The sequence below is a fragment of the Passer montanus genome, unplaced genomic scaffold, assembly GCF_014805655.1.
Source record: "Passer montanus isolate IOZ18808 unplaced genomic scaffold, ASM1480565v1 scaffold5, whole genome shotgun sequence".
NCBI classification, from domain to species: Eukaryota; Metazoa; Chordata; class Aves; order Passeriformes; family Passeridae; genus Passer; species Passer montanus.
The window spans coordinates 782,895-809,525 of NW_024369929.1; the positions used below are offsets into that span (position 1 = coordinate 782,895).

At 43.0% G+C, this 26,631-nt stretch overlaps 1 protein-coding gene across 4 annotated transcripts in view; it reads left to right on the forward strand.

The window, feature by feature from the left end:
• The window catches only part of MYO9A (myosin IXA), a 174,507-nt gene that overhangs the window by 20,050 nt on the left and 127,826 nt on the right, over positions 1 to 26,631 (forward strand). For all 4 annotated transcript variants that reach the window (XM_039723357.1, XM_039723354.1, XM_039723355.1 and 1 more), the window contains exon 2: positions 12,681 to 13,602. In XM_039723357.1, coding sequence (XP_039579291.1) covers positions 12,760 to 13,602 — 843 coding nt within the window. In that variant the 5' untranslated portion in view covers positions 12,681 to 12,759. The remainder of the gene's footprint in view (positions 1 to 12,680; positions 13,603 to 26,631) is intronic.

The window sequence follows — 26,631 nt, forward strand, 5'->3', positions numbered from 1 at the left end:
TCTTTCTCCTTTTTCAGGCTGGACCAGATCAGAATTTCTTTTTCGTAGCAGTGCTCTATCCTAATGAAAAATCATGCTTGCCAAAGGAAAAAAATTGGAAGGCTCACCCCCCACATCATGCTCCGGATGGGAAAATAGTCCTAAAGACAAGTGAGGACACATGAAAGTACTGATAAAAAGCAAATTTATTGTGCTAATTTGAATATGCTCAGGTTTAACTTGTGCTCAGTGAAGCATTGAAATCATTCCTCTGCCAGTCCGGTGAATATTTTGATTTTTGCTGCTTGGTCTCTCAAGAAACCAGACATTCAGCTTCCAGATGAGATGGGGTTTTTTTCCCAGAGAATATAATGAGATACAGACTGTTATCTCAATTGACTTAATTGCTATCTTATTGGATATATACAGTGATTTATAGAATAATTTTATTTTCCAGAATGTGCTTTTGAATTTTATTTTCTCTACAGCCACATTTATCTGCTCCCCAAGTTTGTGTGGAGCTGTAGCTTGTTGCTGGGAAAGGTGGAAGCTTCTACCCAAGTGCATCCTGGTCTCAGCTGCAATGTTGTTCCAGCTTTTGCCCCAAAAAGGGAAGATTCAAATGAAATGCAGAATCTGTGTCTTTGTTCCCCAGTGTCATCTTAATCCTTGTTTGTGGGTTCTGTCTGTCCTCCTTTGTGCTGGGTGGCTGTAGGGGTGTACCTGTTTATGAGGTTTGGAAATCAGGGGTGCTTTCCTCCTAATCCTATAGCACAATGTGTGGAAACCCCCAGAAACAGCTTTAAATAACCCAGAGGCACCATAAACCACATGTTTATTACAGCAAAATGCTGGGTCAGAGCATCTGATGGAGATCCCTGATAATTTACTGTTTATTTCATTTTAAAAAGCTGAATTATGGCATTCCTAATGGATGTATTGCTTCCCTGACGCTGGTCATCAAACACCTCTGAATTTCTACAGCCTTCACTCAGTGTGTCTGATCCATGAGGAAAAGCAATAATGTGAGAACCTTAACGAGGAGCTGGATTTTGCTTGTCCAGGGCTTCAAGTTCTGCTCTCTCCCCACCTGCAGAGCTGCCTCCAACAGCAGCAGGAGGATGTGGAAGTGCTGGAGCCAGTCCAGAGGGGGCCATGGAGCCCCTCTGCTCTGGAGCCAGGCTGGGAGAGCTGGGGGGGCTCACCTGGGCAGGAGAAGGCTCCAGGGACACCTCAGAGCCCTGCCAGGCCTGAAGGGGCTCCAGGAGAGGGACTTGGGACAAGGGAACTACTTCCATTAAATACTTAATTAACTCCTGCTTTCTTTTCTTTTTTTTTTTTTTCCTTCTCTGTCTGATATCAATGTTTTCAAAGAACTACAAAGCCTGTGTTTCAGGTAGCTGCCAAGAACTATTTTTAGTGGAGCTGTCAGCTCTAATTCAAGAGATTTTTTTGGTACTTCTTGCATTGTGAGGCAGCTTTTGTTTTTGGTTTCAAGTCCTGATGCTTTCAGAACACTCTTTTTCAAGTTTAAAAGCCACTCTTGTGTTGTGGCATTTGCCTGACAGTTTGATTTTCAGATAGAATATATTGGTTTGTGGTTCATTTAAATCCAGCATCCTATTCCTGCTCTTGCTTGTAAATTATCATCATCTGTGGGCTGAATATTTTTATAAACATGGCCTTTAGAGGAAAAAGACTATTTTTTTTTCTGTGAACTAGTTGCTGAAAGTCTTGTTTAAAGTATGACTCATCCTGTTTGGTGTTTGTTTTGGTTTTGGGGCTTTTTTGGTTTGGTTTTTTTTTTTTTTTTCCTTTGTAAGGTAACTAAGCCAGATCTGGCAATACAGTTTTAATATTATTTTCCCTTTGATCTTTGACAGCACAATTCTTAGTGCTCTAAGATCTATTCCTTGTGCTGCATGTGCTGTGCAGAGAATCTATAGGTTACTATGAGCCTTAAATCAGTCTCTGGATAATAGAATCTTGCTCCTGCATGGACCAGGATGCTTTCATGTTGGTGCTACAGGGTTTTCTAGTTTTACATTGAAAATAAACTAATTTTGGAGGATTTTGAGCTGCTTGGTTTAAAGGAGTGGAAGGTACCTGTATGGTCTGGCTGCAGAGATCAAATCCCTGAAATATATCAATTATTTAGAAGTTATTTATATTATTCTGATAAAATCTTTAGATTATTAAATATCACTAAGCTGCTTGAGACACTGAACATGGAGAGGAGACAGATAACAAATGGCATCACCTCTTACTTAATATGAAACTAAATCCAGGCAGGAGCAGCCTCTTGATTTCCTGAGGACACTGCAGCTCCTGCTGCTGAGGGCTGACCTTCACTGGATGCAGAGAAGATGATTCTCTGTGGGGAAATGATTTCATCTCCCATGGAAAACGGGAAGGAGGTGCAAGGACGACAGGCAGCTGAAGGGTGAAGTTAGCTGAGGATTGCCTTTGTTTAAGGAGGATTTAAAAGAAGTGGAAGCTTTGGTTATTTTGTTGGGAAAATTCTGCCTTGTAGCAGAAAAAACCAGCAGCTGCAGAGGCACATGGCACTGTAAGATTATGGACTCCCAAAAATAACTTTATTCCTGTTCAGATGCTTGAGAAAAGCTGGACTGTAGTGTCACTGAAGAAGTAGGAGACTGAGCTGAAACATTGGAGAGTTGTCTTTTTAAACTCTCATTCATTAACAGGTATGTTCTACAGAAAATGGGAAAACATGGGACTTATCTGCTGCCCAGCCAGAGTTAATTTGTATGGTTCATTTTGATCTTGAGCAGTAAATGTCCTATCAGGAGGAAAGCTGGAATCTTCTTGGCAGAAGAAAAAGCTCTTCTGGGTTTGTGTTGGTGGGTCGCAGGTAATAATTCTTGTGAAATGCAATAAAATTGTGCAAGGGACACTGGAAAATTTAATTTGAAATGGACTGTTTGCCAAAAAGAGTTTTCTGTGAGAAGGCTTTAAAACCATCCCTTCCTCACTATCAGTCATGTTCCATAATCCTTCATAAAATGAGGAAAGGGAGAACATCAGTAACCACATTATTACATCTTCTCCTGGTGCTATTGCACTTAAATTTTACTTTGCTCCTAAGCTGAATTATCTTCTCCGTAACAACTTCAAAGCTCCTAAGACTACAGGAAAAACATCTGAAATTATAATTATTTGACCAAGTACTCAAAAATAACATAGTGACATTCAATTATGTAAATTGTCCCTAATTTTATATTTTTGGGGAAATACAGCGTAGGTCTCGTCACTTCCACAGTGATTTAATGTTTATTTTCCTGTGGCTGTGGACTCCACAATAAGCAAGGCTGAGAGGTGTCCGTGTTTGTCTTGGCTTGTGCTGGAAGTGGGTTGAGTTTCCCAAGGATAGGGAATGTTGAGGAAGGATCCATGCTGAGGATCTGTGGGAGGACATAATTCTTTAACCCAACAAAATCCTTTAGCACGGATCTATATACTGATATTTATCAGTTTATTGATAGTTGATCTAGATTTATATATATTTATATGGCAATATTCAAAATACTCTGCCATTTCATCATAAAGGTGAGAAATAACTTCTTGGTGATAACATATAAAAATATTTTTTTTAAAATGAGCTGCCCTTTATTTCTGTTATCTTTGGATCGATGCATTTAGGTGCCAGCACAATGTATTTGTGCAATTCCTGGTGCTTCTGTAAATCCTCCTGCCTTTTTCTCAGCTGTTATCTCAAGTGTGGTGCTTGTTGGAGCTGGAAGTGGTCCTGGAGTGGCTCCACATCCTTCAGCAAACTTCCTTTTCAGCACGCCAGTCCTCAGCCTGCTCCCACCACCTTCAGCAGTGCATTAAGAGGAGCAGGATCCCTTGATTTACCCAGGTTTTGTTCTCTGAAGCTCTTGAGCTCCTCTAGGCTAGAAGCACCTTGTCCTTAATGCTGGTGTAATTCCTGAGCTCTCCAAAGGTATTTTCTGCAGCTATTTTGGGGCTGAGAGATGCTCCTCAGCGTGAATTCGTTTAGTCCTTGGCAATGTTGCTTACACTTCATATCCATCATTTCTATCAGCTTCAAAAATGTTTTTATTGTCAAGGCTGCGGGTTTTCAGGCTCTGTATGTGAAATTTTAGCTGCAAACTAAAATATAAATAGCTGGGCACACAGTTGTAGAGCTAAAAGGGAGATTCTGAGTCCATTTACAGTTTCTGCAGCTGTCTGTGCTCCCTGGCTCTGCTCTGTGCCTGCAGCAGTGTGGGATTTGACAGGGATCTGTGGTTTTGGGATATCACCTCTACCACTTTGTTTCCAGTCAGATTTCCAGAGCCTGAACTGCTCTGTGTCCACCTGTGAAGAGCAAATCCAACCAGTCAAGTTGAAAATGTGATATTTTGGCTGTTCACGTGAACAGAATTGCTGTGTTGGTGGGGGATGCTCTATCTGAAGATGATGCTGGAGCCTGGAGTTAATCCAGGAAAACCTGAAGGGGCTGTAAATGTAATTCTATCAGTTTATAAAGGACAGATTTTTCTTGGTGTTTGGAACAGAATTGTCCCACCACTGACTACTTCATTAGAAGCAAGAAAACAAAATGCAGCAAGGATTTGTTTCCCTGCAGGACTCAAAACACTCAGGATACACCAGGCTCTTCCTTAGTTTCTGCCTTTTTGCCAATCCTTGCCATTCACTGACAGTTCTCCTTAGCCATATAGGGAATATAGGAGCAGCAAAGTAAGTTAAACAAGTGCAGTCTGAGAGAGGATCCAGCAATTCCTTTTGTTTCTCTAAATTTTATTTTTTATATTACTATTTTGTTGGATTCTGGCAAAAAAAAAACAAAAAAACCAAAAACAAAAACAAGCCAAGGGAGCAAATAGAGGATCCTGTTCTCTTTGTAGGGGTGTGTTTTGGGAGAACAGAAGTGCTTCCAGAAGTCAAGATTCAGTGACTCAAATCTGAAGCTCAAGAAAGAGGAACAATCCAGGCCAGGATTTTCTTTGCACCACTTATTTGGGTTTCCCAGCATCAAGCAGAGATGCTGTGGTGGAAGTGAAGATGGGAGTCACTTCTCCCATGCAGCTGTCCCAGTCAAGACCTCAGCAAGCCTCTTTGTAGTTTCTTTATTTAATTTTCATTTCTTTGGCACCACAGATGGTGTATCTGTGCCTTTGGTAGCATCTGCAGCCAGTGAGGCAGGAGTCATGCAGGCAGGAGGTTCATTCACTGCATAGCCCAGGTCAGTTCCTTGGATGCTGACTCATTCCCTGCACACAAAGTGCTTTGACCTCCAGGGAAAGAATAAGTGATTGTGCTCTCCTTAGCCATATAGGGAATATAGGAGCAGCAAAGTAAGTTAAACAAGTGCAGTCTGAGAGAGGATCCAGCAATTCCTTTTGTTTCTCTAAATTTTATTTTTTATATTACTATTTTGTTGGATTCTGGCAAAAAAAAAAACAAAAAAACCAAAAACAAAAACAAGCCAAGGGAGCAACTAGAGGATCCTGTTCTCTCTGTTTGGGAGAACAGAAGTGCTTCCAGAAGTCAAGATTCAGTGACTCAAATCTGAAGCTCAAGAAAGAGGAACAATCCAGGCCAGGATTTTCTTTGCACCACTTATTTGGGTTTCCCAGCATCAAGCAGAGATGCTGTGGTGGAAGTGAAGATGGGAGTCACTTCTCCCATGCAGCTGTCCCAGTCAAGACCTCAGCAAGCCTCTTTGTAGTTTCTTTATTTAATTTTCATTTCTTTGGCACCACAGATGGTGTATCTGTGCCTTTGGTAGCATCTGCAGCCAGTGAGGCAGGAGTCATGCAGGCAGGAGGTTCATTCACTGCATAGCCCAGGTCAGTTCCTTGGATGCTGACTCATTCCCTGCACACAAAGTGCTTTGACCTCCAGGGAAAGAATAAGTGATTGTGCTCTTATTCACATCCTAATTCAGTTCCTCCTTCACCAGAAATGTTTGTAACGTATTAGGAGTAACTGATTTCACAACAGCTTTTCTTGTAATTTTTTTAGTGGGGTTTTTTTTTAAATTTTTTGGGGGGGTGATTTTGTTTTGTTTTGTTTTTTTTGGTTTGTTTGTTTTTGTGGTTGGTTTGTTTGTTTGTTAGGTTTTTGGGGTTTTTTTTTCCTTCCCATTTTGTCTCAACTGAAAGGTCTGGTAGAAGCTGAGAGATTTCCACATCAGCAAGAATGTAATGGATGGCAACATCCTCACCCACCTCCAGTTTCTAGAAGAGGAACCACTGAGTGCTTGTCATATCATAGGGAAATACCAAAACCTCAAGACAAGCTGATTCCAGGCTCTGGAAGGGATTATTATCTACTGAAGTGCTTTATGTATTCATGGAGTTCTTAATATCAGATTAAAGTATGGGGGAGCCCAGCCCATCTCTAAAAGAGAGGAGGAAACCCTCTGGTGCCCAGCAAGGAGCTCCCAGGTGCCAAACTGAAATTCAAGTGTTATAAGTGACTATAGAAGTGAACAGACAAGGAGGTGACAGGGTTACTTAAAGTGCTGAATAAAACTGAAAGACACAGGGAAAACCAGTGTGATATGAATTATCTCAAATTTTTTAGGTCAAAGAAGAAGCTGTTGCTCTCAGGAACAACTTAGAGAATACTTGCAACCTATTTTAGTTCCAGTGTGGGCAACTTTAGGAACGATTTACATAGGGTGAGCTGTGCCACTGCTTCTTTTATCTTCTGGGAACCCCCCTCGGAGGCTGAGTAGGCATCTCTGGCTGTACAGGCATCTTTACTTCCAGAAAAATTCCCTTCTGCTTGAGGCAGGATGGTTGACACTGTCCAAGGTTGTCCTTTCATTATTGCTCTTGATAATAACAGCCAAACCCCAGTTTACAAATCTCACTTGGACTGGGACATCGAGGAGGTTTAACTCAAAATCACTTGTGTTTGCAGAAAGGGAAAAAGCACCAGATTTTTATGTTCACTCACATTTGCCTTGGACTCTGAGCAATACAAAGCAGGTTAGCAAAGGAGAAGAATTTCTTCCTTTCAAAGGAATTGTGACCAAATGGAAAATTTTAAGGGGAGAGGAAAGAAGCCTCTGAAACAGATGTTTCATTGGGATGTTGCTGCCATTGCCTCTGTGTCTTCACTGTTGGTGCCTGCAGGGTTTTGTTTGGGCTCAGTGCCAGGTCCAGCAGGGTCCTCTGTTGCTGCAGAGCTTCTGAGAATGTGTCTCCACTTCTGCTTTCATTTTCTGTTCTAATTTAAGTTGTCTCACTGCTTTGGCATCTTGCTTAGGTACCTCAGTCCAAATAAACTGCTCTGAAATTCAGCCAAAAGACCTTCCTTCTATATGTGGACAATCCTGGGGTGCTAATGGGTGTATTTTTCCCCATCCAAGCTTATCATCCTTTAAGAAGTAAATTTGTATTGTGATGACAAATCAAGTTGAAGACATCCCTGCTCATTGCAGGAGCGTTGGACTAGATGACCTTTAAAGGTCTCTTCCAAAACAAACCATTCCAAGATCTCTGTAATGATTCCAAATCTCACTTTTCCTGTGATGGAACTTTTATTCTTTTGGATGAAAATAATCTGCATAAATCTGTGTTTTGGGTACAACCACTACTGCACATGAGGTTCTTTGAGAGAGATCCACGTAGGTGATTAAGTGACAATAATTACATTTCTCTCCCATCAGCAAGCAGTGGGAAGAGAAAAGCATGGTGAGCATGGAAAAGGAAGATGATAAAAGAAGAGGGTTAAGTGTTCTGTAGATTCTGAAAGGAATGACGTGTGAAAAGGTACAATGATAACCAAGATGCTGAGCTTGCAGCTGGCTATTCCTCCTGTGTGTAGCTGGCACAGATGTGTGGGTCTGGTGTCAGTTTTGATGTCACTCAGGTGTTATTTTGGGTACCAGCAGCACGAGGCTGTCGGCTGCTGCAGGAGAAACATCCTCTTGTGAGGAGCTCTTGTGCCCTCAAATTCAGATTAAGCAGTGAGGTGTGTTTAGATTGGCAGCTTCTTTAGCAGATTTTATAAGTTTATCGATACCAGGAATTACTGCCCTGCACGGTGTGTGTTGGGAGGTGCTGGGGGATGGATAAATCCAGGCTGTCCTGAGAACCAAACCCTGAGGATTGGAAATGGGGAGAAAGTTTCCCTGTTTTTGTAGTCCTTTGCCAGGTTAGGGGATGTTATAATAAACTCAGTGAACTTTGCTTCCAGAATTGCCCCTTTAGCAGCCTCAATGCTGACACTGATCCCTGTTTTTTCCAAATCATTCGGTATTTGGCAAACTCTGCACATGATTTCAGGCTTTAGCTGTCACAGATTATTTATGCTGGGTTTGGATGCTTCCAGTGGACAGTTTGTTTTGGATTTTTGCCATGTGCTGCTAATGCTGTCCCTGAAAATGAACGTATTGAGGCTGCTCTTTCTGAATGGGTATTAAACTGTGATCATATAGCATGACCTTTAAAGGTCTCTTCCAAAACAAACCATTCCAAGATCTCTGTGATGCTTCCAAATCTCACTTTTCCTGTGATGGAACTTTTATTCTTTTGGATGAAAATAATCTGCATAAATCTGTGTTTTGGGTACAACCACTACTGCACATGAGGTTCTTTGAGAGAGATCCACGTAGGTGATTAAGTGACAATAATTACATTTCTCTCCCATCAGCAAACAGTGGGAAGAGAAAAACATGGTGAGCATGGAAAAGGAAGATGATAAAAGAAGAGGGTTAAGTGTTCTGTAGATTCTGAAAGGAATGACGTGTGAAAAGGTACAATGATAACCAAGATGCTGAGCTTGCAGCTGGCTATTCCTCCTGTGTGTAGCTGGCACAGATGTGTGGGTCTGGTGTCAGTTTTGATGTCACTCAGGTGTTATTTTGGGTACCAGCAGCACGAGGCTGTCGGCTGCTACAGGAGAAACATCCAGGAGCTCTTGTGCCCACAAATTCAGATTAAGCAGTGAGGTGTGTTTAGATTGGCAGCTTCTTTAGCAGATTTTATAAGTTTATCGATACCAGGAATTACTGCCCTGCACGGTGTGTGTTGGGAGGTGCTGGGGGATGGATAAATCCAGGCTGTCCTGAGAAGCAAACCCTGAGGATTGGAAATGGGGAGAAAGTTTCCCTGTTTTTGTAGTCCTTTGCCAGGTTAGGGGATGTTATAATAAACTCAGTGAACTTTGCTTCCAGAATTGCCCCTTTAGCAGCCTCAGTGCTGACACTGATCCCTGTTTTTTCCAAATCATTCGGTATTTGGCAAAGTCTGCACATGATTTCAGGCTTTAGCTGTCACAGATTATTTATGCTGGGTTTGGATGCTTCCAGTGGACAGTTTGTTTTGGATTTTTGCCATGTGCTGCTAATGCTGTCCCTGAAAATGAACGTATTGAGGCTGCTCTTTCTGAATGGGTATTAAACTGTGATCATATAGCAAAAGATCATCTAGAGTGTGAAAATCAACCAGTATTTACCTGTTTAGTGTCTGTACAAAGTCCAATTGGTAACCAAAGTTTTAGTCTTTTTCTGTCAACCTGCTAATAATCAGATGATTATTGTCAATTTTATCAGGACCCTTTGAGCCTTCCCCTTGGAAATAGTAATTGATTTTATATGTAGGAGAACCCAGGTAATAGAATTAATTTGTAACCATGTTTGGAGATTGTGCTTTTTTATGTTGGAAATAAAATTACGTTAGTGTAGTAAAATTGAGCAAAGTCAGGATTCAGGATTAATTTGAGAAGAATCTTCATTCAAACATAGAAAATGGAAAAGGAAAATAGAAAATATTAGGATGAAAGTGTATGGTCAGGGGGCTGGAGCCCCTCTGCTCTGGAGCCAGGCTGGGAAAGCTGGGGGTGCTCACCTGGAGAAGAGAAGGCTCCAGGAAAACCTCAGAGCCCCTGCCAGGGCCTGAAGGGGCTCCAGGAGAGCTGCAGAGGGATTGAGGATAACGAAAGGAGGGACAGGACAAGGGGGAATGGCTTTCCACTGCCAGAGGGCAGGGTTAGATGGGATATTGGGAAGGAATTCCTGGCTGTGAGGGTGGGGAGCTGCCCAGAGCAGCTGTGGCTGGATTCCTGGAAGTGTTCCAGGCCAGGTTGGATGGGGCTTGGAGCACCCTGGTCTCGTGGAAGGTTTCCCAGCCCATGTCAGAGATGGAATGAGATGAGCTCTAAAACCTTTTCCAGCTCACACCATTCCATGATTCTGTGTTGACTTAAAATGGCATAAATGTTTCCTTTCATAGGTGTGCAGAGTCCGTGAATTTTTGGCCAGAGTGTTCCCAGGAGTTTGCAACAGACGAAAATGTATAAATGACTGAAGTGTAGCATCATTTTTATATGTTCACCTATAAATGTAAGCATGCAGTAACTCAAAAGGCCTTTAATTAAAATAGTGCATAGAGGAAGTATTGATAGGTGACACAATACAAGCTTTGTGTCATTCTTTTCACAATACCATTTAATTTTTCAAGTAATGAAATAGCTAATACAACAGCCTGCAGGAATGGTTGTCGTTAGGAGAACCTTTCTCCCTACATATGCTAATTACCTTAGGATGGACATTTCTTTGCATTATTTTCCCCAGAATGCTTTGAAAAAGCTGACTGCATGCACAAGATGTGTTGGACTCTGAGCCAGGGCCAGGCTCATGTACAGCAGGGCATAGGAGACCACAACCAATTAACTTCATTAACATTGCTTTGACCTCCCTCAACACTCCAAGCCATGTTTGAGGTTGTTACCAGTAAACCCTGTGGCACCCCTGGGATTTACAAGGCTGGAATTAACACCCCTTTACTTTCTGATCTCGGAAGCTTCTGCTCTTTGAGTGGTTTTGTGGGGGGGACTTGGCTCTTCTATGTCCCCAGAGCTGCTGAGGCTTTTAGCATCTCCGTGGGGTTCATGCTTGGCTTGCAGCCCTGCTGGATTCAAGTTGTTTGGATGCAGAAGGCACAAGTGTTTGTTGTTACCAATTCCATGCAGAATAAACATCTCTAGAGATGTTTGGGTGGGTGGGGTGGAGTGGCGTGGTCCTTTATAGTGTATTTATTGAGTGTGCAGGAGGGAGGAGGCAAGGGCAGTTTGCTCAAGGTAAGCAACTTAAAGTCCTGTTTGCACTTCTCACGTGAGTCAGCAGTCTTGGATATGCTCTGATAACATCAATAAAAATAGCCAGTTCTCTTGGCTTCAGCTTTGAAGTGAAATCTGGGTGAGGAATTACTGAGCTTAACTATAGTGGGGGGGTTTGTTCACCCCTTCTTGATGAAAAGCTGATGCCGGAGTTGCAGAGCTACACAAAGCAAGCCCAGCCCATCCCTGACATCATCCCTGTTGCATCTGTGCCTGTAGTAAAGCCATAGGAAAGCAGCTGGAACACTTCCCGGTGCATAATGTATGTCCTGCTACCAAGCGATGCGCCGTGAATCTCTGCCAGATGGATTTCACTGGGACATATTCATTTCTGGGCTTTGAAGTGCGCGTGGCTGGGGATAATATACTTCATGAAATATTGGAGCGAGAAACAATACAGCATAAAATAGTGCTGTTCATTTGAGGGCCTCAGAAATGAAACAATTCTCCAAATCCCAGCCTTGGAGTGGATGTAGGAGACGAGGGTGGCTGTGCTTGGACTGAAGGTCCTGGATCTGGAAACCTGGGGGAGACTGCAGGAACAGGGTGACCAGTGAAATGCCTTCCCTGAATACTCTTGTCAGCATCAAATATCTGAAGTTCCCTAAACCTGTTGTAGGTTTTGACTTCACCTTTCTTGAGCATTTTGTTGATGCCAGGAGGGAACTGTCATAGTTGTGAGGTCTTGCTCCAGTGGGGCAGTGCTCAACAAAAAACTCAACATTACAAATAACATTAACATGTACATCGTGTAAACTTTCATCTGTATGAAGTGTCACTGCCACCTGATTGCCCAGATCGTGGTTCTGAGGGTCCTGCTTTTCTCCCTAATTCCATTTAGTCTTTCTTTTGGAGTAACTCTTAACATCTTCCAGGGCAGTTTGGAGTTTGCTAGAACTGGTGGAGAACTGGGGCCCTTTAACTCTGAATGTGCTTTTATCTGGGGCTGCTGGTGGTGTTTTATCTTCCTGTAGTGATGAGGTTTGAGAAATCAGCTGCACATTTGATGTTTCCTTGCCAGAGATATGGGTTTGTTTGGTTTTGAGCAGTACAAGAGAAATAAAATGTGCAATGTACCAAGGAGTTGGTTGCAATTAACTCATATCCAATGTGAGATATGCACATCTCTGAAAAAGTGTGACTTGGTAGGGGAAAAAGTGCTGCTGATTAAATCATCATGGGTTCAAAAGCTCCTGGACAGGAAGGAAAGGAGTTTATCTCCTTTTCACTGGCACAGGACTGTGGAAAAATGCATCTGTAGCAAGGGCCCCTGTAGTTGTGCAGGGGAAGGTGATGGTCATTTTGTTTTAGCAGCTGAAATTTGTGGGTGCTGAGTACCATGCATCCATGAGATTGATTCAGGAGGTTGTCTGGTGTGTTGCTCACAAAATTTTCACTGAAAATCAGAGGGTGTTTCTGATACCTCAGGCTGGGGGCAAAATTAGCAAAAGCTTGAGGTGCTGTGGGAGGGGGAATAGGAGGAGGCTGCGTTGTTTGTGTAGTGTTTGGGTGTTGAATACCCTTTGGGTATTTGTAGGATAGCACCTAACCTGGCTTTATTTTGTTTTTTTTTTCAGCCTTGCTAACATGATGACCTGACAAGATACAGCACAGTCCTGACTATGCAGCACAGGGACTGATGGGAAAGGATCCAATATGAGTGTGAATGATGTTGGAGGCAGACGACGCTTTGAGGATAGCGAGTACACGCTGCACATCTACCCCGGGAGCATCGCAGAGGGGACAATCTACTGCCCCATCACCGCCAGGAAAACGTCCACGGCCGCCGAGGTGATCGATTCCCTCATCAACAAACTCCAGCTGGAGAAAACAAAATGTTACGTGCTGGCAGAAGTGAAGGAGTTTGGAGGGGAGGAATGGATCCTCAACCCCACGGACTGCCCGGTGCAGCGCATGATGCTGTGGCCGCGCATGGCGCTGGAGAACCGCATCAGCGGCGAGGATTATCGCTTCCTGCTGCGCGAGAAGAACCTGGATGGCTCCATCCACTACGGGAGCCTCCAGTCCTGGCTGCGGGTGACGGAGGAGCGGCGCAGGATGGTGGAGAGGGGCTTCCTCCCCCAGCCCCAGCAGAAGGACTACGATGACTTGTGTGGTTTGCCGGACCTGAACGAGAAAACGCTCCTGGAAAATCTCAGAAACCGCTTCAAGCAGGAAAAAATCTACACCTACGTTGGCAGCATCCTCATTGTTATTAATCCCTTCAAATTCCTACCTATTTATAACCCTAAGTATGTGAAGATGTACGATAACCATCAGCTGGGGAAGCTGGAGCCCCACATTTACGCCGTGGCAGATGTGGCTTACCATGCTATGCTCCAGAGGAAGAAGAACCAGTGCATCGTGATTTCAGGAGAGAGCGGCTCGGGAAAGACACAGAGCACCAACTTTCTGATTCATCACCTCACCGCCCTCAGCCAGAAGGGATTTGCCAGTGGAGTAGAACAGATTATTCTTGGAGCTGGCCCAGTGCTTGAGGTAAGATGGAAACGATAGTAGTGTGGAAATGTTTTAATGGTGAAAAAAACCAAACCTGAGTAGTTGGGATTTTATTGTGACACTTAACTCATTATCTGCTAAATACTGATAACCAAGTGACAACAGCGTAGCAATGAGAAGCTTGTGTTTCCACCTATAGAATATTACCTGCTTCCAAAAAAAAAAACAGGATGAAAACAAAAGTACAGCAGATGGCTTGCTGCCAAATTTGTTAATGCTTTGTTTCCACTCAAGCGTTTTTCAATGCAGGTTTATCTCGGTGGTTTCTCAGTGGGAGAATGGAAATGAGAATTATCAGTAGCAATTTTCTAGTATATTGAAAAGGGATTTCATTGCACACAATGTATTGATAATGTTGTATTTATGGAGTTTCTGTGCAGTCAGCTTCTTTGAGCTGGGGAAGAAATCAAAGGTAACTTTCATGGTCAAAACTGTCTTTTCTAACTATGGGTGCTTGATTTGGCCACTGATTAGTTACTTTATGAGGACTCTTCCTGTGTATTAGAGGTTAGATAAACTTGAACATCAACTTTTCAAACTTCATCAACTTTTATGAAACTCTGAAGTGGGATACCAGCATTCATTAATTAATTAGTCATGAGTTTGCCCCACAGTGGTTGAACTGGTTTTCTTTGGAATTGCCAGCTTTGCTAGTTAGAATTTTGTTGCTTAAAGCGCATCTGCTCACGGGTGATGTGTCAGTTCCAGCAATGCCATTGTTCTTGGAAGCCATGATACATGGAGGTGGTTTGGTGCATGCATCCTCTCACTGTCTGGAGTTGATGAGAAAACATCAGACCAGGCTCCTGTAATTAATGGTGGTTACTGTGGTAACCCACATTGGTGACCACATTAATTTCAGAAAACTGGTATGAAGACTATTGCATTCCACCTCCAGTCCTGTTACTCTACCTGCAGTCCTGTTATTTATTTGAAACACTTCCATGCTCTTTAGTTTTTTATAGGTTGCTTAATGTGTCATGTTGGACCCAAGGTAATTTGATAGTTCTCTTTAGCAGTGTTAGAGGGGTCTCTAAGTTAGATTTCTGGAGGTGGGGAAGAGAGATCTCTATGAAAAGAAAGGTAGAAGAAAGTTTGGGGATTTTTTTTTTCTTAGATTCTACTTTTTCTCAGGAATGGGTTGTCTATTTGCTTGGCTCTTGGATGGAGAGAGGCATCACAAATGGCTTACTGGGAATCCTGCTCTGGTAGTGGCCACTCACTTCTTCTGGGGACCATTCATGGAATGGTTTGGGTTGGAAGGGATCATCCCATTCCACCCCCTGCCATGGATAGCAGCACCTTCCTCTATTCCAGGTTGCTCCAAGCCCCATCCAACCTGGCCTGGAACACTTCCAGGAATGGGGCTTGGACCAGGGCCCTGTGGCAGGGCCTTCCACCATCACAGCGAAGAATTCCTTCCTAATTCTTAATATTCTTTTCCTTTAAAAAGCAGCTTTGTAGTTCCTCTCCTTGGTTCCCTTTCCTCTAGATGAGGTTGCTCAAAGCCCCAATGTCTGGCAAGTTGTGTGTGTTGGGATGAGGTGGAGGGCAGGGATGCACTCCAGCCTTTTGTTTTCCTTTCGCAAGATCTGCAGCTGTTTTTGAGGGAAAAAAATCCTGAATCATATCTGTTATATTTTTTTTTTTTTGCTGTTGGAACAGAAGTTTGCATTCCTTCACTCCGGCAGCTGGACAACTGCTGTTGTGCTGTGTCTGCTTCCAGTCCTCTTGGAAAAAGTGGGGGTAATCCAGAATTTCTTCTGCTCTGCCAGCACCGGTCCCAAATAGTCACAAATCAGGCAGCCTGAAAGATAAAGTGCCTATATTTCTGCTTGTCCTTCTCTTTCTAGAATTTCCCAAGAAAGGGATCTTCAGAGCAGAGCTTTGGGTTGCATTACTCTGCAAAGCGTTTGCAGATTTGACCTTTTGAGTTGTGGTTGAAATAAATTGAATAAACTCTGGAAGTTTAGATGCCAAACTTCTGGGGATTTTTTTTCTTCTTTTCCTTTGTTCTTCTCTCCTCCATTCACCTTCTGCCTTCCCTTTGCTTTCCCTTTGCATATTTAACACCAGATTGTGTTCAGCTCAGGTCTGTCCTTCAGAGGCAGTGACACAGCTCTTTGTGCTGCAAATTCTGATTTAGGAGATGGAGCAACCAACAGCTCCCTTGGACCCACTGGTCTCTTTCTCTGCCTGCAAAGTGTCTCTGGCAGGACAAGTGCATGGAACCTCCTGTTCCTGGGAATGCCTTGGCTGTCATGCTCACACAGCAGGAGCGGAAGTAGAGCAAAATTAAGATTTTCTTTTTTTTTCTACAGCTTCTCTGTTTTCCTAATTTACCTTTCTTGAACAGCTTTGGGCTATTGTTTGGGATTTTTTTTTTTTTTATTGCATGAGATTCCTGAGTCTTGTCCAAATTGGACTTTTGGGGATGGCTGTCAAGACAAGCTGTTACTGCCCTCTGAACACGGTGACATCATTCACTAGTTGCACGTAGCTTGAGGTGTGTACTGAGACCAGGCGTGTCCTTTTAAAGTGTATTTGATGTAAATCCTATGGACTTTTTTTCCTCTGCTGGGATTTAATAGGAGAATTTTGTTGTAGTGATGCTCCTTGGAATGGTTGCAGTATGCTTCTTTTGGTGACAAATGATATTTTAAAATACTTGTGTATTTATATATTATCTTTCATAAATTATATTTCTTAAATACCATACTAATTTTTCCAATAACAAGATCCCAGTTTTTTAAAAAAAACAGGTGATTTTCTTTATATTTTTCCTCAGTTTCCCCCCATTTTCTTATAAAACACATTGTGCCCTATAAGAGCTTGCTTATTCAGCAGAGCTGAGCTTACAAAAATTTTGCACTCTGGCTCTTCAGTTTCAAGACTGACCTTCTCAAAATCTGTAGTTTTGTGTAGTTAATTGAGGAAGGGTTCCACCTGCTGCACTTCCATTCTGTTTCTGATTGACTCCATGCAATACTTGAGGTGAGGGTGACTTCTGCTCATCTCGATGCTCCATCAGGAGCCTGGAGTGCCACACCTCAACAAGACATCGAGGGGCTGGAGCACCACCAGGAGCACTGAGGGAGCTGGGGGGGCTCAGCCTGGAGAAAAGGAGGCTCAGGGGGCACCTTCTGGCTCTCCCCAGCTCCCTGACAGGAGGGGGCAGCTGGGGGAGGCTCTGTTCCCAGGGACCAAGGGAGAGGACAAGAGGAAATGGCCTCAAAATGTGCCAGGGGAGATTTAGGTTGGAAAAAATTCTTCACACTGGAAAATATGTGGCTGCCCCATCCCTGGAAGCATTCAAGGAGAGGTTGAACAACCAGGTCTGGTGGAAGGTGTTCCTGCCCAGGGCAGGGGGTTGGAAAAGGTGGCCTTTGAAGTTCCTGTGTGATCCAAATCATGCCATGATTCAATTTGTGCTCTGCTTGGAGAACTGTGCTTTATCCCTGCAGGGATATTTTATCCCAGATCTAGGGAACTTGTTGATGTGAACTTGGAACAGTGTTTTAAAACCCTGTTTTCTCTTTAATTATATTAGCTAGAAACATCCAGATGAACTTTATGTTGGAATCCCAGCTTGTTTTTATGGACTGTAACCCTTAGAGGTGGGATGTGGATGGGATCATCAACTTGCACTGGTACATGGTACAGTCTGTGAGCATCCTCCTGAACTATGCTTCAGCTTTCTGGGGAGCTCTGAATGCAAGTTAATCTATTATATCTTCCTAATTTCTTTTTCAATTATGCATAAAACTGCAAAAGTAGGAAAATCCTCCCTGGCTCAGGTATGTCCAAAGGTCCTCAGACAGGTAGTGCATGAACCTTGGTCTAAAGGAGTCTGCACCAGATTATTTCACCATCAGTCCCTTTCTCAGCATCTCATTTGTCACAGGAGTACAGCATGGCAGCTACACACAGCAGATGTGTTGTCTGAGCAGCTGTTTATTTGCCTTTTCAGACATCCCAGTGGGGATCTCTCAGTTGGTTTAAAAAAGAAAAAAAAAGCCAAGAGCTGTGTTCCTGGGAGAGGCCTCGGAGCACAGGAGATGGCCAAGGCGAGCTGCTGCTGCCCTTCACAGCTGATATGCATCTGCAGCATCTCTGCCAGAAAAAAAGGAATTGACTGCTTGAATTGCTTTGGAAAGAACTGCAGAGAACTTTCTGCAGACATGAGCCTACTATTTGCATTCCCAATGGTGGTGGTTTGCACAGGAACCTTAGGAACAGCAGCTGGAGTTGCTTTTTGCTCTCTGGAGCAATGTTGTGCAATGTGTGTGTTTTGCTTTTGTGGGGAAGTCAGAGTTGCCACCTGAAAGCCTAGGAAGCTGAAAACCTTTATTTTTTCTTATTTCTTTAATCCTGGTTATGGGGTTGTTAGAGGGAAGTGCAGGCAGCATCTAGAAGATGTTAGATGTTATTTTCCAGGACTTTGTGGTAATGTGCAGGGTCCCCCCAGCTGAATTCAGCCTGGGCACCTGGAGGTGCAGCCCTGTGAGGTGTGAGCAGAACAACTCCACTCTGCTGCAATTGCAGTGGATGCTGCTGAATGTTTCCAGAGCCAAACAAAGAGCCATTGAGTCGAGTTAGGAAATTCAATTAACTGGAATGATCAGGCGTGTCCTGGGCTTCCAGTAGGTTCGGGTAGCATTGAACACCACAGAGGGGCCAAAGCTCCCTGTGCAGAGCCTCTGCTGCTTCTCCTCTGTGTGCCAGACCTGAGTTATCACAGGTAGGACCCAGCTCCACTGGCAGATCCCACACTCTTAACTCCTGGCCTGTGGAACCAGGATAAGGGGATATTTGATTCATATAGGAATTAGGGCACCATGATTTGCCTGTGAGAAATGATATTTGCAAATGGACTGTATTAATATTTTTACCTGGAACAATGCTAATGGGATGTCAACTTTGAATAAATTCCCTTTTTTTCCTCCTATTCCTGCTTGAAACACTATTAATGGGAAATAAAATTTAAGTATATTTACATTTTTACCACCTACTTGGAAAAGTATTAATGGGAGGTAACCAAATTCCATTAAAATGGACTTAACAAAAGAAAATAGATTCTCTGATTCAGTTCACAATGTTCAGTTTCCAGTACACTGATTTTTAAGTAATTGGCTTGTATTGTGTGGCTCTAAAAGTTTTATATCCAAAAAAATGGATTTATATGAAGGGTAGAGGGAAGATTTATTCTTCTGCTCATTATTCACCTTTAATCATTTTTAACCCATGATATGTGCAATTATCACCACTCTGCCATCAGTTTGGGGTAGGTGTGAATGCAGCAGCCAGGATTTTTTCCCTCTGCATTCTTGCCTCCCCAGTGCCTGGAAAGGTTAGAGAGAGAGCAGCACACGGAGATTATCCAGCTGATGCCTAATGTGGGAAGAATTTGTGCAGGGCTGACACAAAGGACTCCCACAGCAAGGCTCAGGCACCAACTGCTTTTCACCAGCGCTTGCAAAACGCTGGGATTCTTCAGCTGGGGAGCTTTTACAGTTTCAGGCTCTGTATCAAATAGCATCTTGGTTCATCCCTATTTCTGACACTGAATTATTCAATATTTTCACTGTAGAGTCTTCCTGCCATATCCAGATGGGCTGTATCAGTGCCTGGGTCTAATATTGTTATTATTTTTCATTACATGCTATCTTCAGCAAATATTTCATTACTCCAAAGTCCAGATTATTGCACTTGAATGACAGAAATTGGTGTTTCTGCCCTGAGATGACAGTGGGGAGATGGATTTGTTATTAAAGCAGGTTTATATGAAGCTGCTTTTTTTCCACCCTTAGGAATTAGGAGCTATTTTGTTTCCAGGAGGGAAATGCCAAATAAACCCTGCCCTTGTTGGGTGGAGTGCTCACCTTGCAAGACATCCTGACTTTATGGACCTCTAGATAGGCAGAATTGATGGATGACTAAATATCAGGATCTCTGGCTATCCAGATTCTATAAATATTTATGTATCTATATAAAATAATCCTGAACCTGACCCTGGCAGGGACCACATGTTCATGCAAACTGAGATGATGCTCAGTATTATATAGTATTAGAAAACAATTTACTTTCTAATACCATTTAAAAAATATCTTTCTCTGTTTTATTTCACCAGTGTTTCTGTTATTTGGGTTTGTATTCCGCTTTTCTGGTAAAACTTGGATATCAAGGTGCACATTTAACAAAACATGAAGGAAGGGCACATTTTCTGACACCTTATTTTTCCTTTTTCTCTCTATTTAACAAATGCTATAATTATAATGTAGCACTTTGATAAATAATGTTTTCAATCAAAGATAATGTTGCTGCTGTTCAGTAAGGCTTCCATGAAGACTTAATAACCAAGACAAGGACTTTTTATCCCTAATGTGCATAGTTAATACAGCACCATGTTTTTCTAGTCATGGAGTGAGGAGTTAATGCCTTAGTAGGGATTTTGTTTCTTCCCCCTCCCCCTTCTCCCCATCAAAATACAGATTTTTTTTTTGTTTTCAGGAGCATTTACTGAGACCCTTTTGACTTTTCTCGTGGCTGGGTAGCCTGTATGGGAATGGACACGCTGGGCTGGGTGCTGGGTGGGTGCCAGGTGGGTGCTGTGCTGCAGCCCTCGGTGGGGAACAGAGGAGCCTGGGAACAAGGAGCCTTTGTAGGGCAGGGACTACACCCAGCTCTGGTGGTAATTTCACAGATTTGGGCTTTTTAACGGTTTCTGCCATCCCTGTGGCTTTTCCAGGCCCAGAATGAGAGTGCTGTCCCCTAAAAACCTTTGGGAGATCATTTGGGTTTGCTGCCCTAGAAGCAAATCCCTCTCCTGACTACTCAATGACAAAGTGTCCTACTGAGCTCAGAAATTGTATCCCAAGGGAGCAGATATGATTTTCTGACTCTGTCCTCCATGTCTTCAAGGGAGAGAGGTTCCCCTTTCTTATTTATGGAGCAAGACTTGCTATTTGTAACAATAAATTGTTATTGCCACTGATTTTATCGTGTGGGGGACAGAGAAAGTGTGGTTAGTAATGGCAGGGACCACAGTGGTCACCTGGTCCCACCTCCCTGCTCAGGCAGTTTCAGAGCACAGGGCACAGGATGTGTCCCGACAGCTCTGGAATATCTCCACTGAGGGAAACTCCACAGCCTCTCTGGGCAATCTGTCCAGTGCTCAGTCGCTGCACAGTGAAGGAGTTCTTCCTCCTGTCCAGGTGGAACTTCCTGGGCTCAGTCCCTGCCCGTGGCTCTGGTGCCATTGCTGGGTCCCAGAGCAGAGCCTGGGCCTTGCTCTGCCCCTTCCTACTCCCAGGGACTCCCAGGGACACCGAGGGCTGAGGGACCCTCTCAGCTGGGGCTCCTCTCCTTGGCAGGTAGGGGCTCCAGGCTCTTCCTCATCTCTGCAGCCTCTGCTGGACCTGCTTCACTCCCCACAACTCCCTGACAGGAGAGCAGCCTGGTAGGGATTGGGCTGTCCTCCCAGGACACGAGGGACAGGACACGCGGACATTCATTGTCTTAAGCTGCCTCAAGGGAGGGTCAGATTGGACATTAGGAAGGGTTTCTTCACAGAAGGTGTGATTAGGCATTGGAGTGGGCTGCCCAGGAGGGTGGTGTCCCCATCCCTGAAGGCGTTGAAGGAATGACTGGATGTGGCACTCAGCACTCAGGTCTGGTTGACAAAGTGGTGATTGGTCACAGGTTGGATTTGATGATCTCAGAGGTCTTTTCCAATCTCAGTGATCCCATGATTCTGTGATAACTACAGCTCTGCAGCAATGCAATGGGTGCATCTTCTTTCCCCATATGATTCCTATGGGAAGAGACTTGATAATTCCAACAACTGAGGGACCAAGACAACTTCATACTTGGGTTGATTCATTCACTGAGGTGTCATAAAAAGAAGCAAACCTGTTATTTTGGTCCATCTGTGCAGAGATGTGACAGCTGCACCAAGAATACTGACATATCAGGACTAGGAGACCTCCAGAGTTCATGCCTGTGATTGTTACTTTCCAAGTCAGTGTGTTCACTGAGGAGTGTGATGACAGTCATCGTTTAGGGTCGTGTCACTGAAAATGCTTCAACCCAGGAATTGCTGGGATGGGCGTTGCTGTCCACGTCTTCTACAGCAGGTGGATTGCATTTTTGTTCTTTCAACATCTTAAGGATATAAAGGAGTTTAACCAAGTGCCTCCTGATTTGCCCCAATGGCTTTGCCAAATCCAAGGGGAATCAGTTAAAAGAAGCAAGGTACTTCAGGGAGGCAGAGGCAGGGAGCTGCTCTGATTTGTTTGCTGTTTAAGGTTAAATATTACGTGGAGGTTAAGTTAAAGCTCGGCGGAGGGCGGTGGAACAATCCTCTCCCAATCCCACATTGCACAAGCCTCACAGGAGCTCATGGCAGCAATTCAGGGTAGGCAAATAAAATCATTGTTTGCCGTGTTTGCGGAAGGGATCTGCCTTAACGGCAGCAGCAGATTGCAGCTCCCTTCTATTCCCTTAATTAAGATGGATGAGGAATAAACGTCGTGCCAGACAGTTGAGCCTTTGGCTTTGTCACTGTGATTGGGGATTTGGACTTCTCTGGGCAGAGGCTGTGATAGGGAAGATGAAAGGACAAGCAGAATCTAAAGGGTTTAACACAGTGGAGATCTTTTGTAGATCATTTATTTTCAACATATAAAGTATAAAAAACAAATTATGTCCTTTTGTACCAACTCTCCCTGGGGTCGTTGGTGTCCCACCATCACTCCCTGCTCTCCTGAAGCCTTGAGCTGAAGGGAAGCACCTCTTGGATAGGAGTGAAGAGCCATGGAGAGCGAGGTCTTCCTCCTGTCCAACAAGGACCTCTGTGCTGCCACAGATGAAGGCTTCACCTCATCCTCCTCCCAGCCCTGGGAGGAGGACATGAGGCAAGGCAGGATGAGACTTGCCTGCTAGTCCCTGACTTGCAGGCAACTAGCTCAGGGATCTCCTAAATTGGCACAATCTTCATCTAATAAGTCTGAATGGGTGTTTTGGGGGTGAGCTTCACTATCCATGGCCATAGGGAAAGGCTGAATAGAGGAAAAGATGTTACAATATTAAGAGTCAAAAAAATTGAAAATTTAGCACAGCACAAGACAAATCTGGATTGTTGGCTGTTATGAAAAACATTATTTATAGTGATAGAATATATATATCTATATATATTTTAAAAAAGAAAACAGGAAAAGTTGAGCAATTTCTGCCCATAACGTAATTTTTAAAAATTTACTTTTTTTTGGTTAGTGTTGTCCAGATCCACACTATTCTCATCTGAAAGGAGGAAATAAGAACAAAAGGATGTGATTCCTGTGCACTGACTTTGTGGCAGAGACCAAAGATTTACTGATTGTCCCAAAACAGGCAGATTTACTTAAGGTTTTTAATTGGGAGAAAAATCTTTGCCAAGGATCTCTGTGAAGAATAACAAAGGAGAATGAAAGCAGCTGGGTAAAAATGCTCATGTCCAACATAAGGATAAAATGTTTATATTTAATTTGTCTTATCATTGAGGAAATCAACAATTTTTTTGAGAAACAACAGGTTTGGGGAGCAGAGTTTTGGTTTGGTGGGTTGGTTGGGAGCTGTCTCCCAAATATTTGTTGCTTGAGTGCTTTCCAAAGCAGAGCAGATCCAGACTTCAGTAAAGCATGTAATGTGCTTGGAGAACAAATAGAAAAAAAATAAATGAAGAAACAAAAGAAGAAGTAAATTTCAAAGTAGATTTCATAACACAAAATCCTTTTTTGAAGAATCAGTGCTTTCTCAGGATTCCAAATATTCTACATAGAGGCTGGTAGGTGTAAGGAGTAGTCCTGAGTCTCTCCTGTGGGAAATTGTGGGGTTCAGTTGAGGGTTTTCTTCTTATTACAAACGGAATTATCCTTTAATTAAGGAGATTTGGAAGATAGTCCTGAAGAGCAGAAAATGCACTATTTTTTTGTTGTTCAGCAAATACAGATGGAGTGGTTTCCATCTGATGGAGATGGGGAAGATTTGGTGTTGTCGCCTTAAAACAACCTTCTCTACAAGGCTCATATCCACTTCTTCATTGAAAGAGAGCTTTGCAAGCTTTGGAAATACACTTTTCTGGTTTAGTTTAAGGCTCTGAAAAATGTGGAGTTGGAGACATTGGAGTTTGTCTTTATCTCCAAGGCTACGGCCGCGGAGCTGGCGATGCTCGCAGGAATGTGTTTGAATTATTAGGCTGAACTCTGCATTTCTGGGCCAGAGTGTTCCTGGTATTTGGAGGCCTCTGGGATAGAGGTAACCTTGCCAGCAGGTCATAAATTTGAGCCAGGTTTTTTTACCTTAGTCAGGAAATTCATGCTGGAGCTTTCCTTAAGCCAGGATTCGCAGTGATCTAATCCCAGCCCGCTGCCAGACCCGACCTGGGAGTTGTTTTCTGGCGTTTCGTTGCTGTCTCTTTGTTTTGTCCGTCGCGTCGCGGGTCGCTCGATTTCCCCCGCTCCGTGCTTTTCGTCAGAGCTGTTAATCAGGAGTGGATGAATGCACACAATCAGCCTGCAAAAGCCTCGCTGCTCGTTGTGGGCCGTGGCCAGCACCAGGATGTGCTATCCAGGGAAATTTATCATGAGCAGTTCATTTTAGTTTCCCCAAATAAGCGCTAGAGGAAAACCTGCCATGTGATTTTGGAAGTTTTGGGACACTTCATATATGAGCAGGTAGAAATCTGCATTACAGGTGTCACATAAACATCAAATAAATAAATTACAACAACAACAACGTATATGTTAATATCTACTACAGTAATAATAATAAAATACGTGAGTATCTCCTATAATATTGGCATGTATATTAATTATATGAATACACACACAAATCTGCATTGCAGGTGTCACAAGTCCAAAGTAATATATATATATTATAATATCTGCCATAATAATATATGTAATAATAATGGTGTAATTACATATGTATACACAAACCCCAATCTGCATTGCAGGTGTCAAAGAAGTTCAAAATAACATCTGTAATAATATTTGTTACATTAATATATGTAATGTAATAATAGTGTAATGATGTATATGCACAAAGAAAAATCTGCATTGCAGGTGACTCAGAGTAGTCCAAATTTATATATATTAATATGGCCTGTAATAATCTCTGTAATAGCAATATTTCTATATACTTATATACAAAAGCATTGGTGTTGCTGGTGTCATATATGTTCATAATTACAAGCCAACAGCAGCAATAATACAACATCTCAGGTGTTATAAAGAATCCCCAAACAATTACACAGGTAAAACCCCATTTTATTCTCTGGGTTATGGCTTAATGTGAATGTAAAAAGCTTTATTTTAATTTAATTCTCAAGCTATAACAGAGGTAAACCCTTTATGCTATGGAAAAGCACAGCTGTGATGGACAGTTAAAATATTTTGGAGAGTATTTAGCAATGGAAATTTGTCCAATATGCTAATTATTGCATCTGTTAGTGAAATGTGAGGTATGTTTGGTACGAGTGGAGATGCTGCTCCAGTACATGACTGCATCGCTGTGATGTGAAATTCATATGAATTAAGCCAGTTTTAAAGGAATTTCAGTGGATTCCTTGGAATAGCAGCTGCAGAACACTGGGATGCTGATGATGTGTAATTCCCACCAGTGCTGTCAGTGTTGCTGGGCAGTGATTTTTGTGCTGCAAATCCAGCTCAAGGTTTATTTTCCCCCTTCCTTCTCTTTTCTTTCCTGCAAATTGAAGCACGGAAAGACCTGCTCCCATCTCCTGCCCAGATTGCCACTGGATGTGTGCTTTAAATCAGAATATTCTATTGCTAGACATGTTAGATTAAAATTAAATTGTTGAAAGTAATATTGTGGAAAGAGAAAGGACTTCAAAGTCCTTTCTGACTTGGGAAATATGTCTAAAGATTCAGCACAGGGTCACCAGCCATTTCCATTGCTGGTGCACACTGCCAGTCAGTCTAAATGCACCCGTAATCCACCAATGCTCCCCATTTTTGCATCATGTAGCTGCTAAAAATTATAAATAACCCAATTTCTGCTTCTCCACCTTGTGCTGCAAATTGGGGGAATGGGGGTGCACCTTCAATTCTGCACAGTGAAACTTCCTAAATTGCCTTGTGTCCGTGCACACAAACTCCTTGTCTTCTTGAATATTCTCAGTGTAACAAGTGGGCATCCAAGAGTTGTTAAACCTGGATTAATCCTGGGCTTTGGCTGCTCCAGGAGGGATTACAAAGCATAATATTGGCATTAAGGCTTTCCAAAGTGCTTACACAGCACAAAGAAACTCTGCCGGCGCCTTTCGGCTCGCGTGCGGCCCTGGGCTGCGAGGGACAACCCGGGGCTTTCTAGAGTTACATCACAATTATAATATTTGTAATCACAGAGATGCAATAGAAATAACCTCCTGGCAGAAGGGAAATATGTGGGTAATGAATGGGTGCGACCTGCCTGTTGCAGTCCTGGGTTTTTGTGCTGGCTCGCGCAGCCCTTCCCGCTTTGCAACATCTGGTTTTCATCTGCTGCAGGAAAGCCAAATAATTTCAATGAAACTGGAAGAAAACATAATGCTTTAAAAAAAAAAAAAAAAGACAACTATTGATGTTAGCCTGGTTTTCAGCTGGCGTTAATTAGATTTATCAGCAGGGTTTATCGACAGAGTGGACGCTCGCTTGGATGCTTGAGTTAATGCATCATCCAATGGACAACGTGATTAGCGAGGGCCAAGCACCAGGTTTTTCCTTGGAAGAGCTTGAAATGATAAATAACATGAGTTCAGACTACTCTGATTTCTGGTGCATCCTCCAGGTGATGAGTCAGGAGGGAACTGGGGCGCAGAGGGGATTTAATTGATGGGAGTGGCCTTGGTTCAGTGGCACTGGCTGTGGTTGCTCTGGGGTTAAGGATATGGCAATCCCTGTATCATGTTAGCTTACAACAAAAATGTATTCCTTAAATTGTCAAATATTAGGTATATTTGACAGAAAA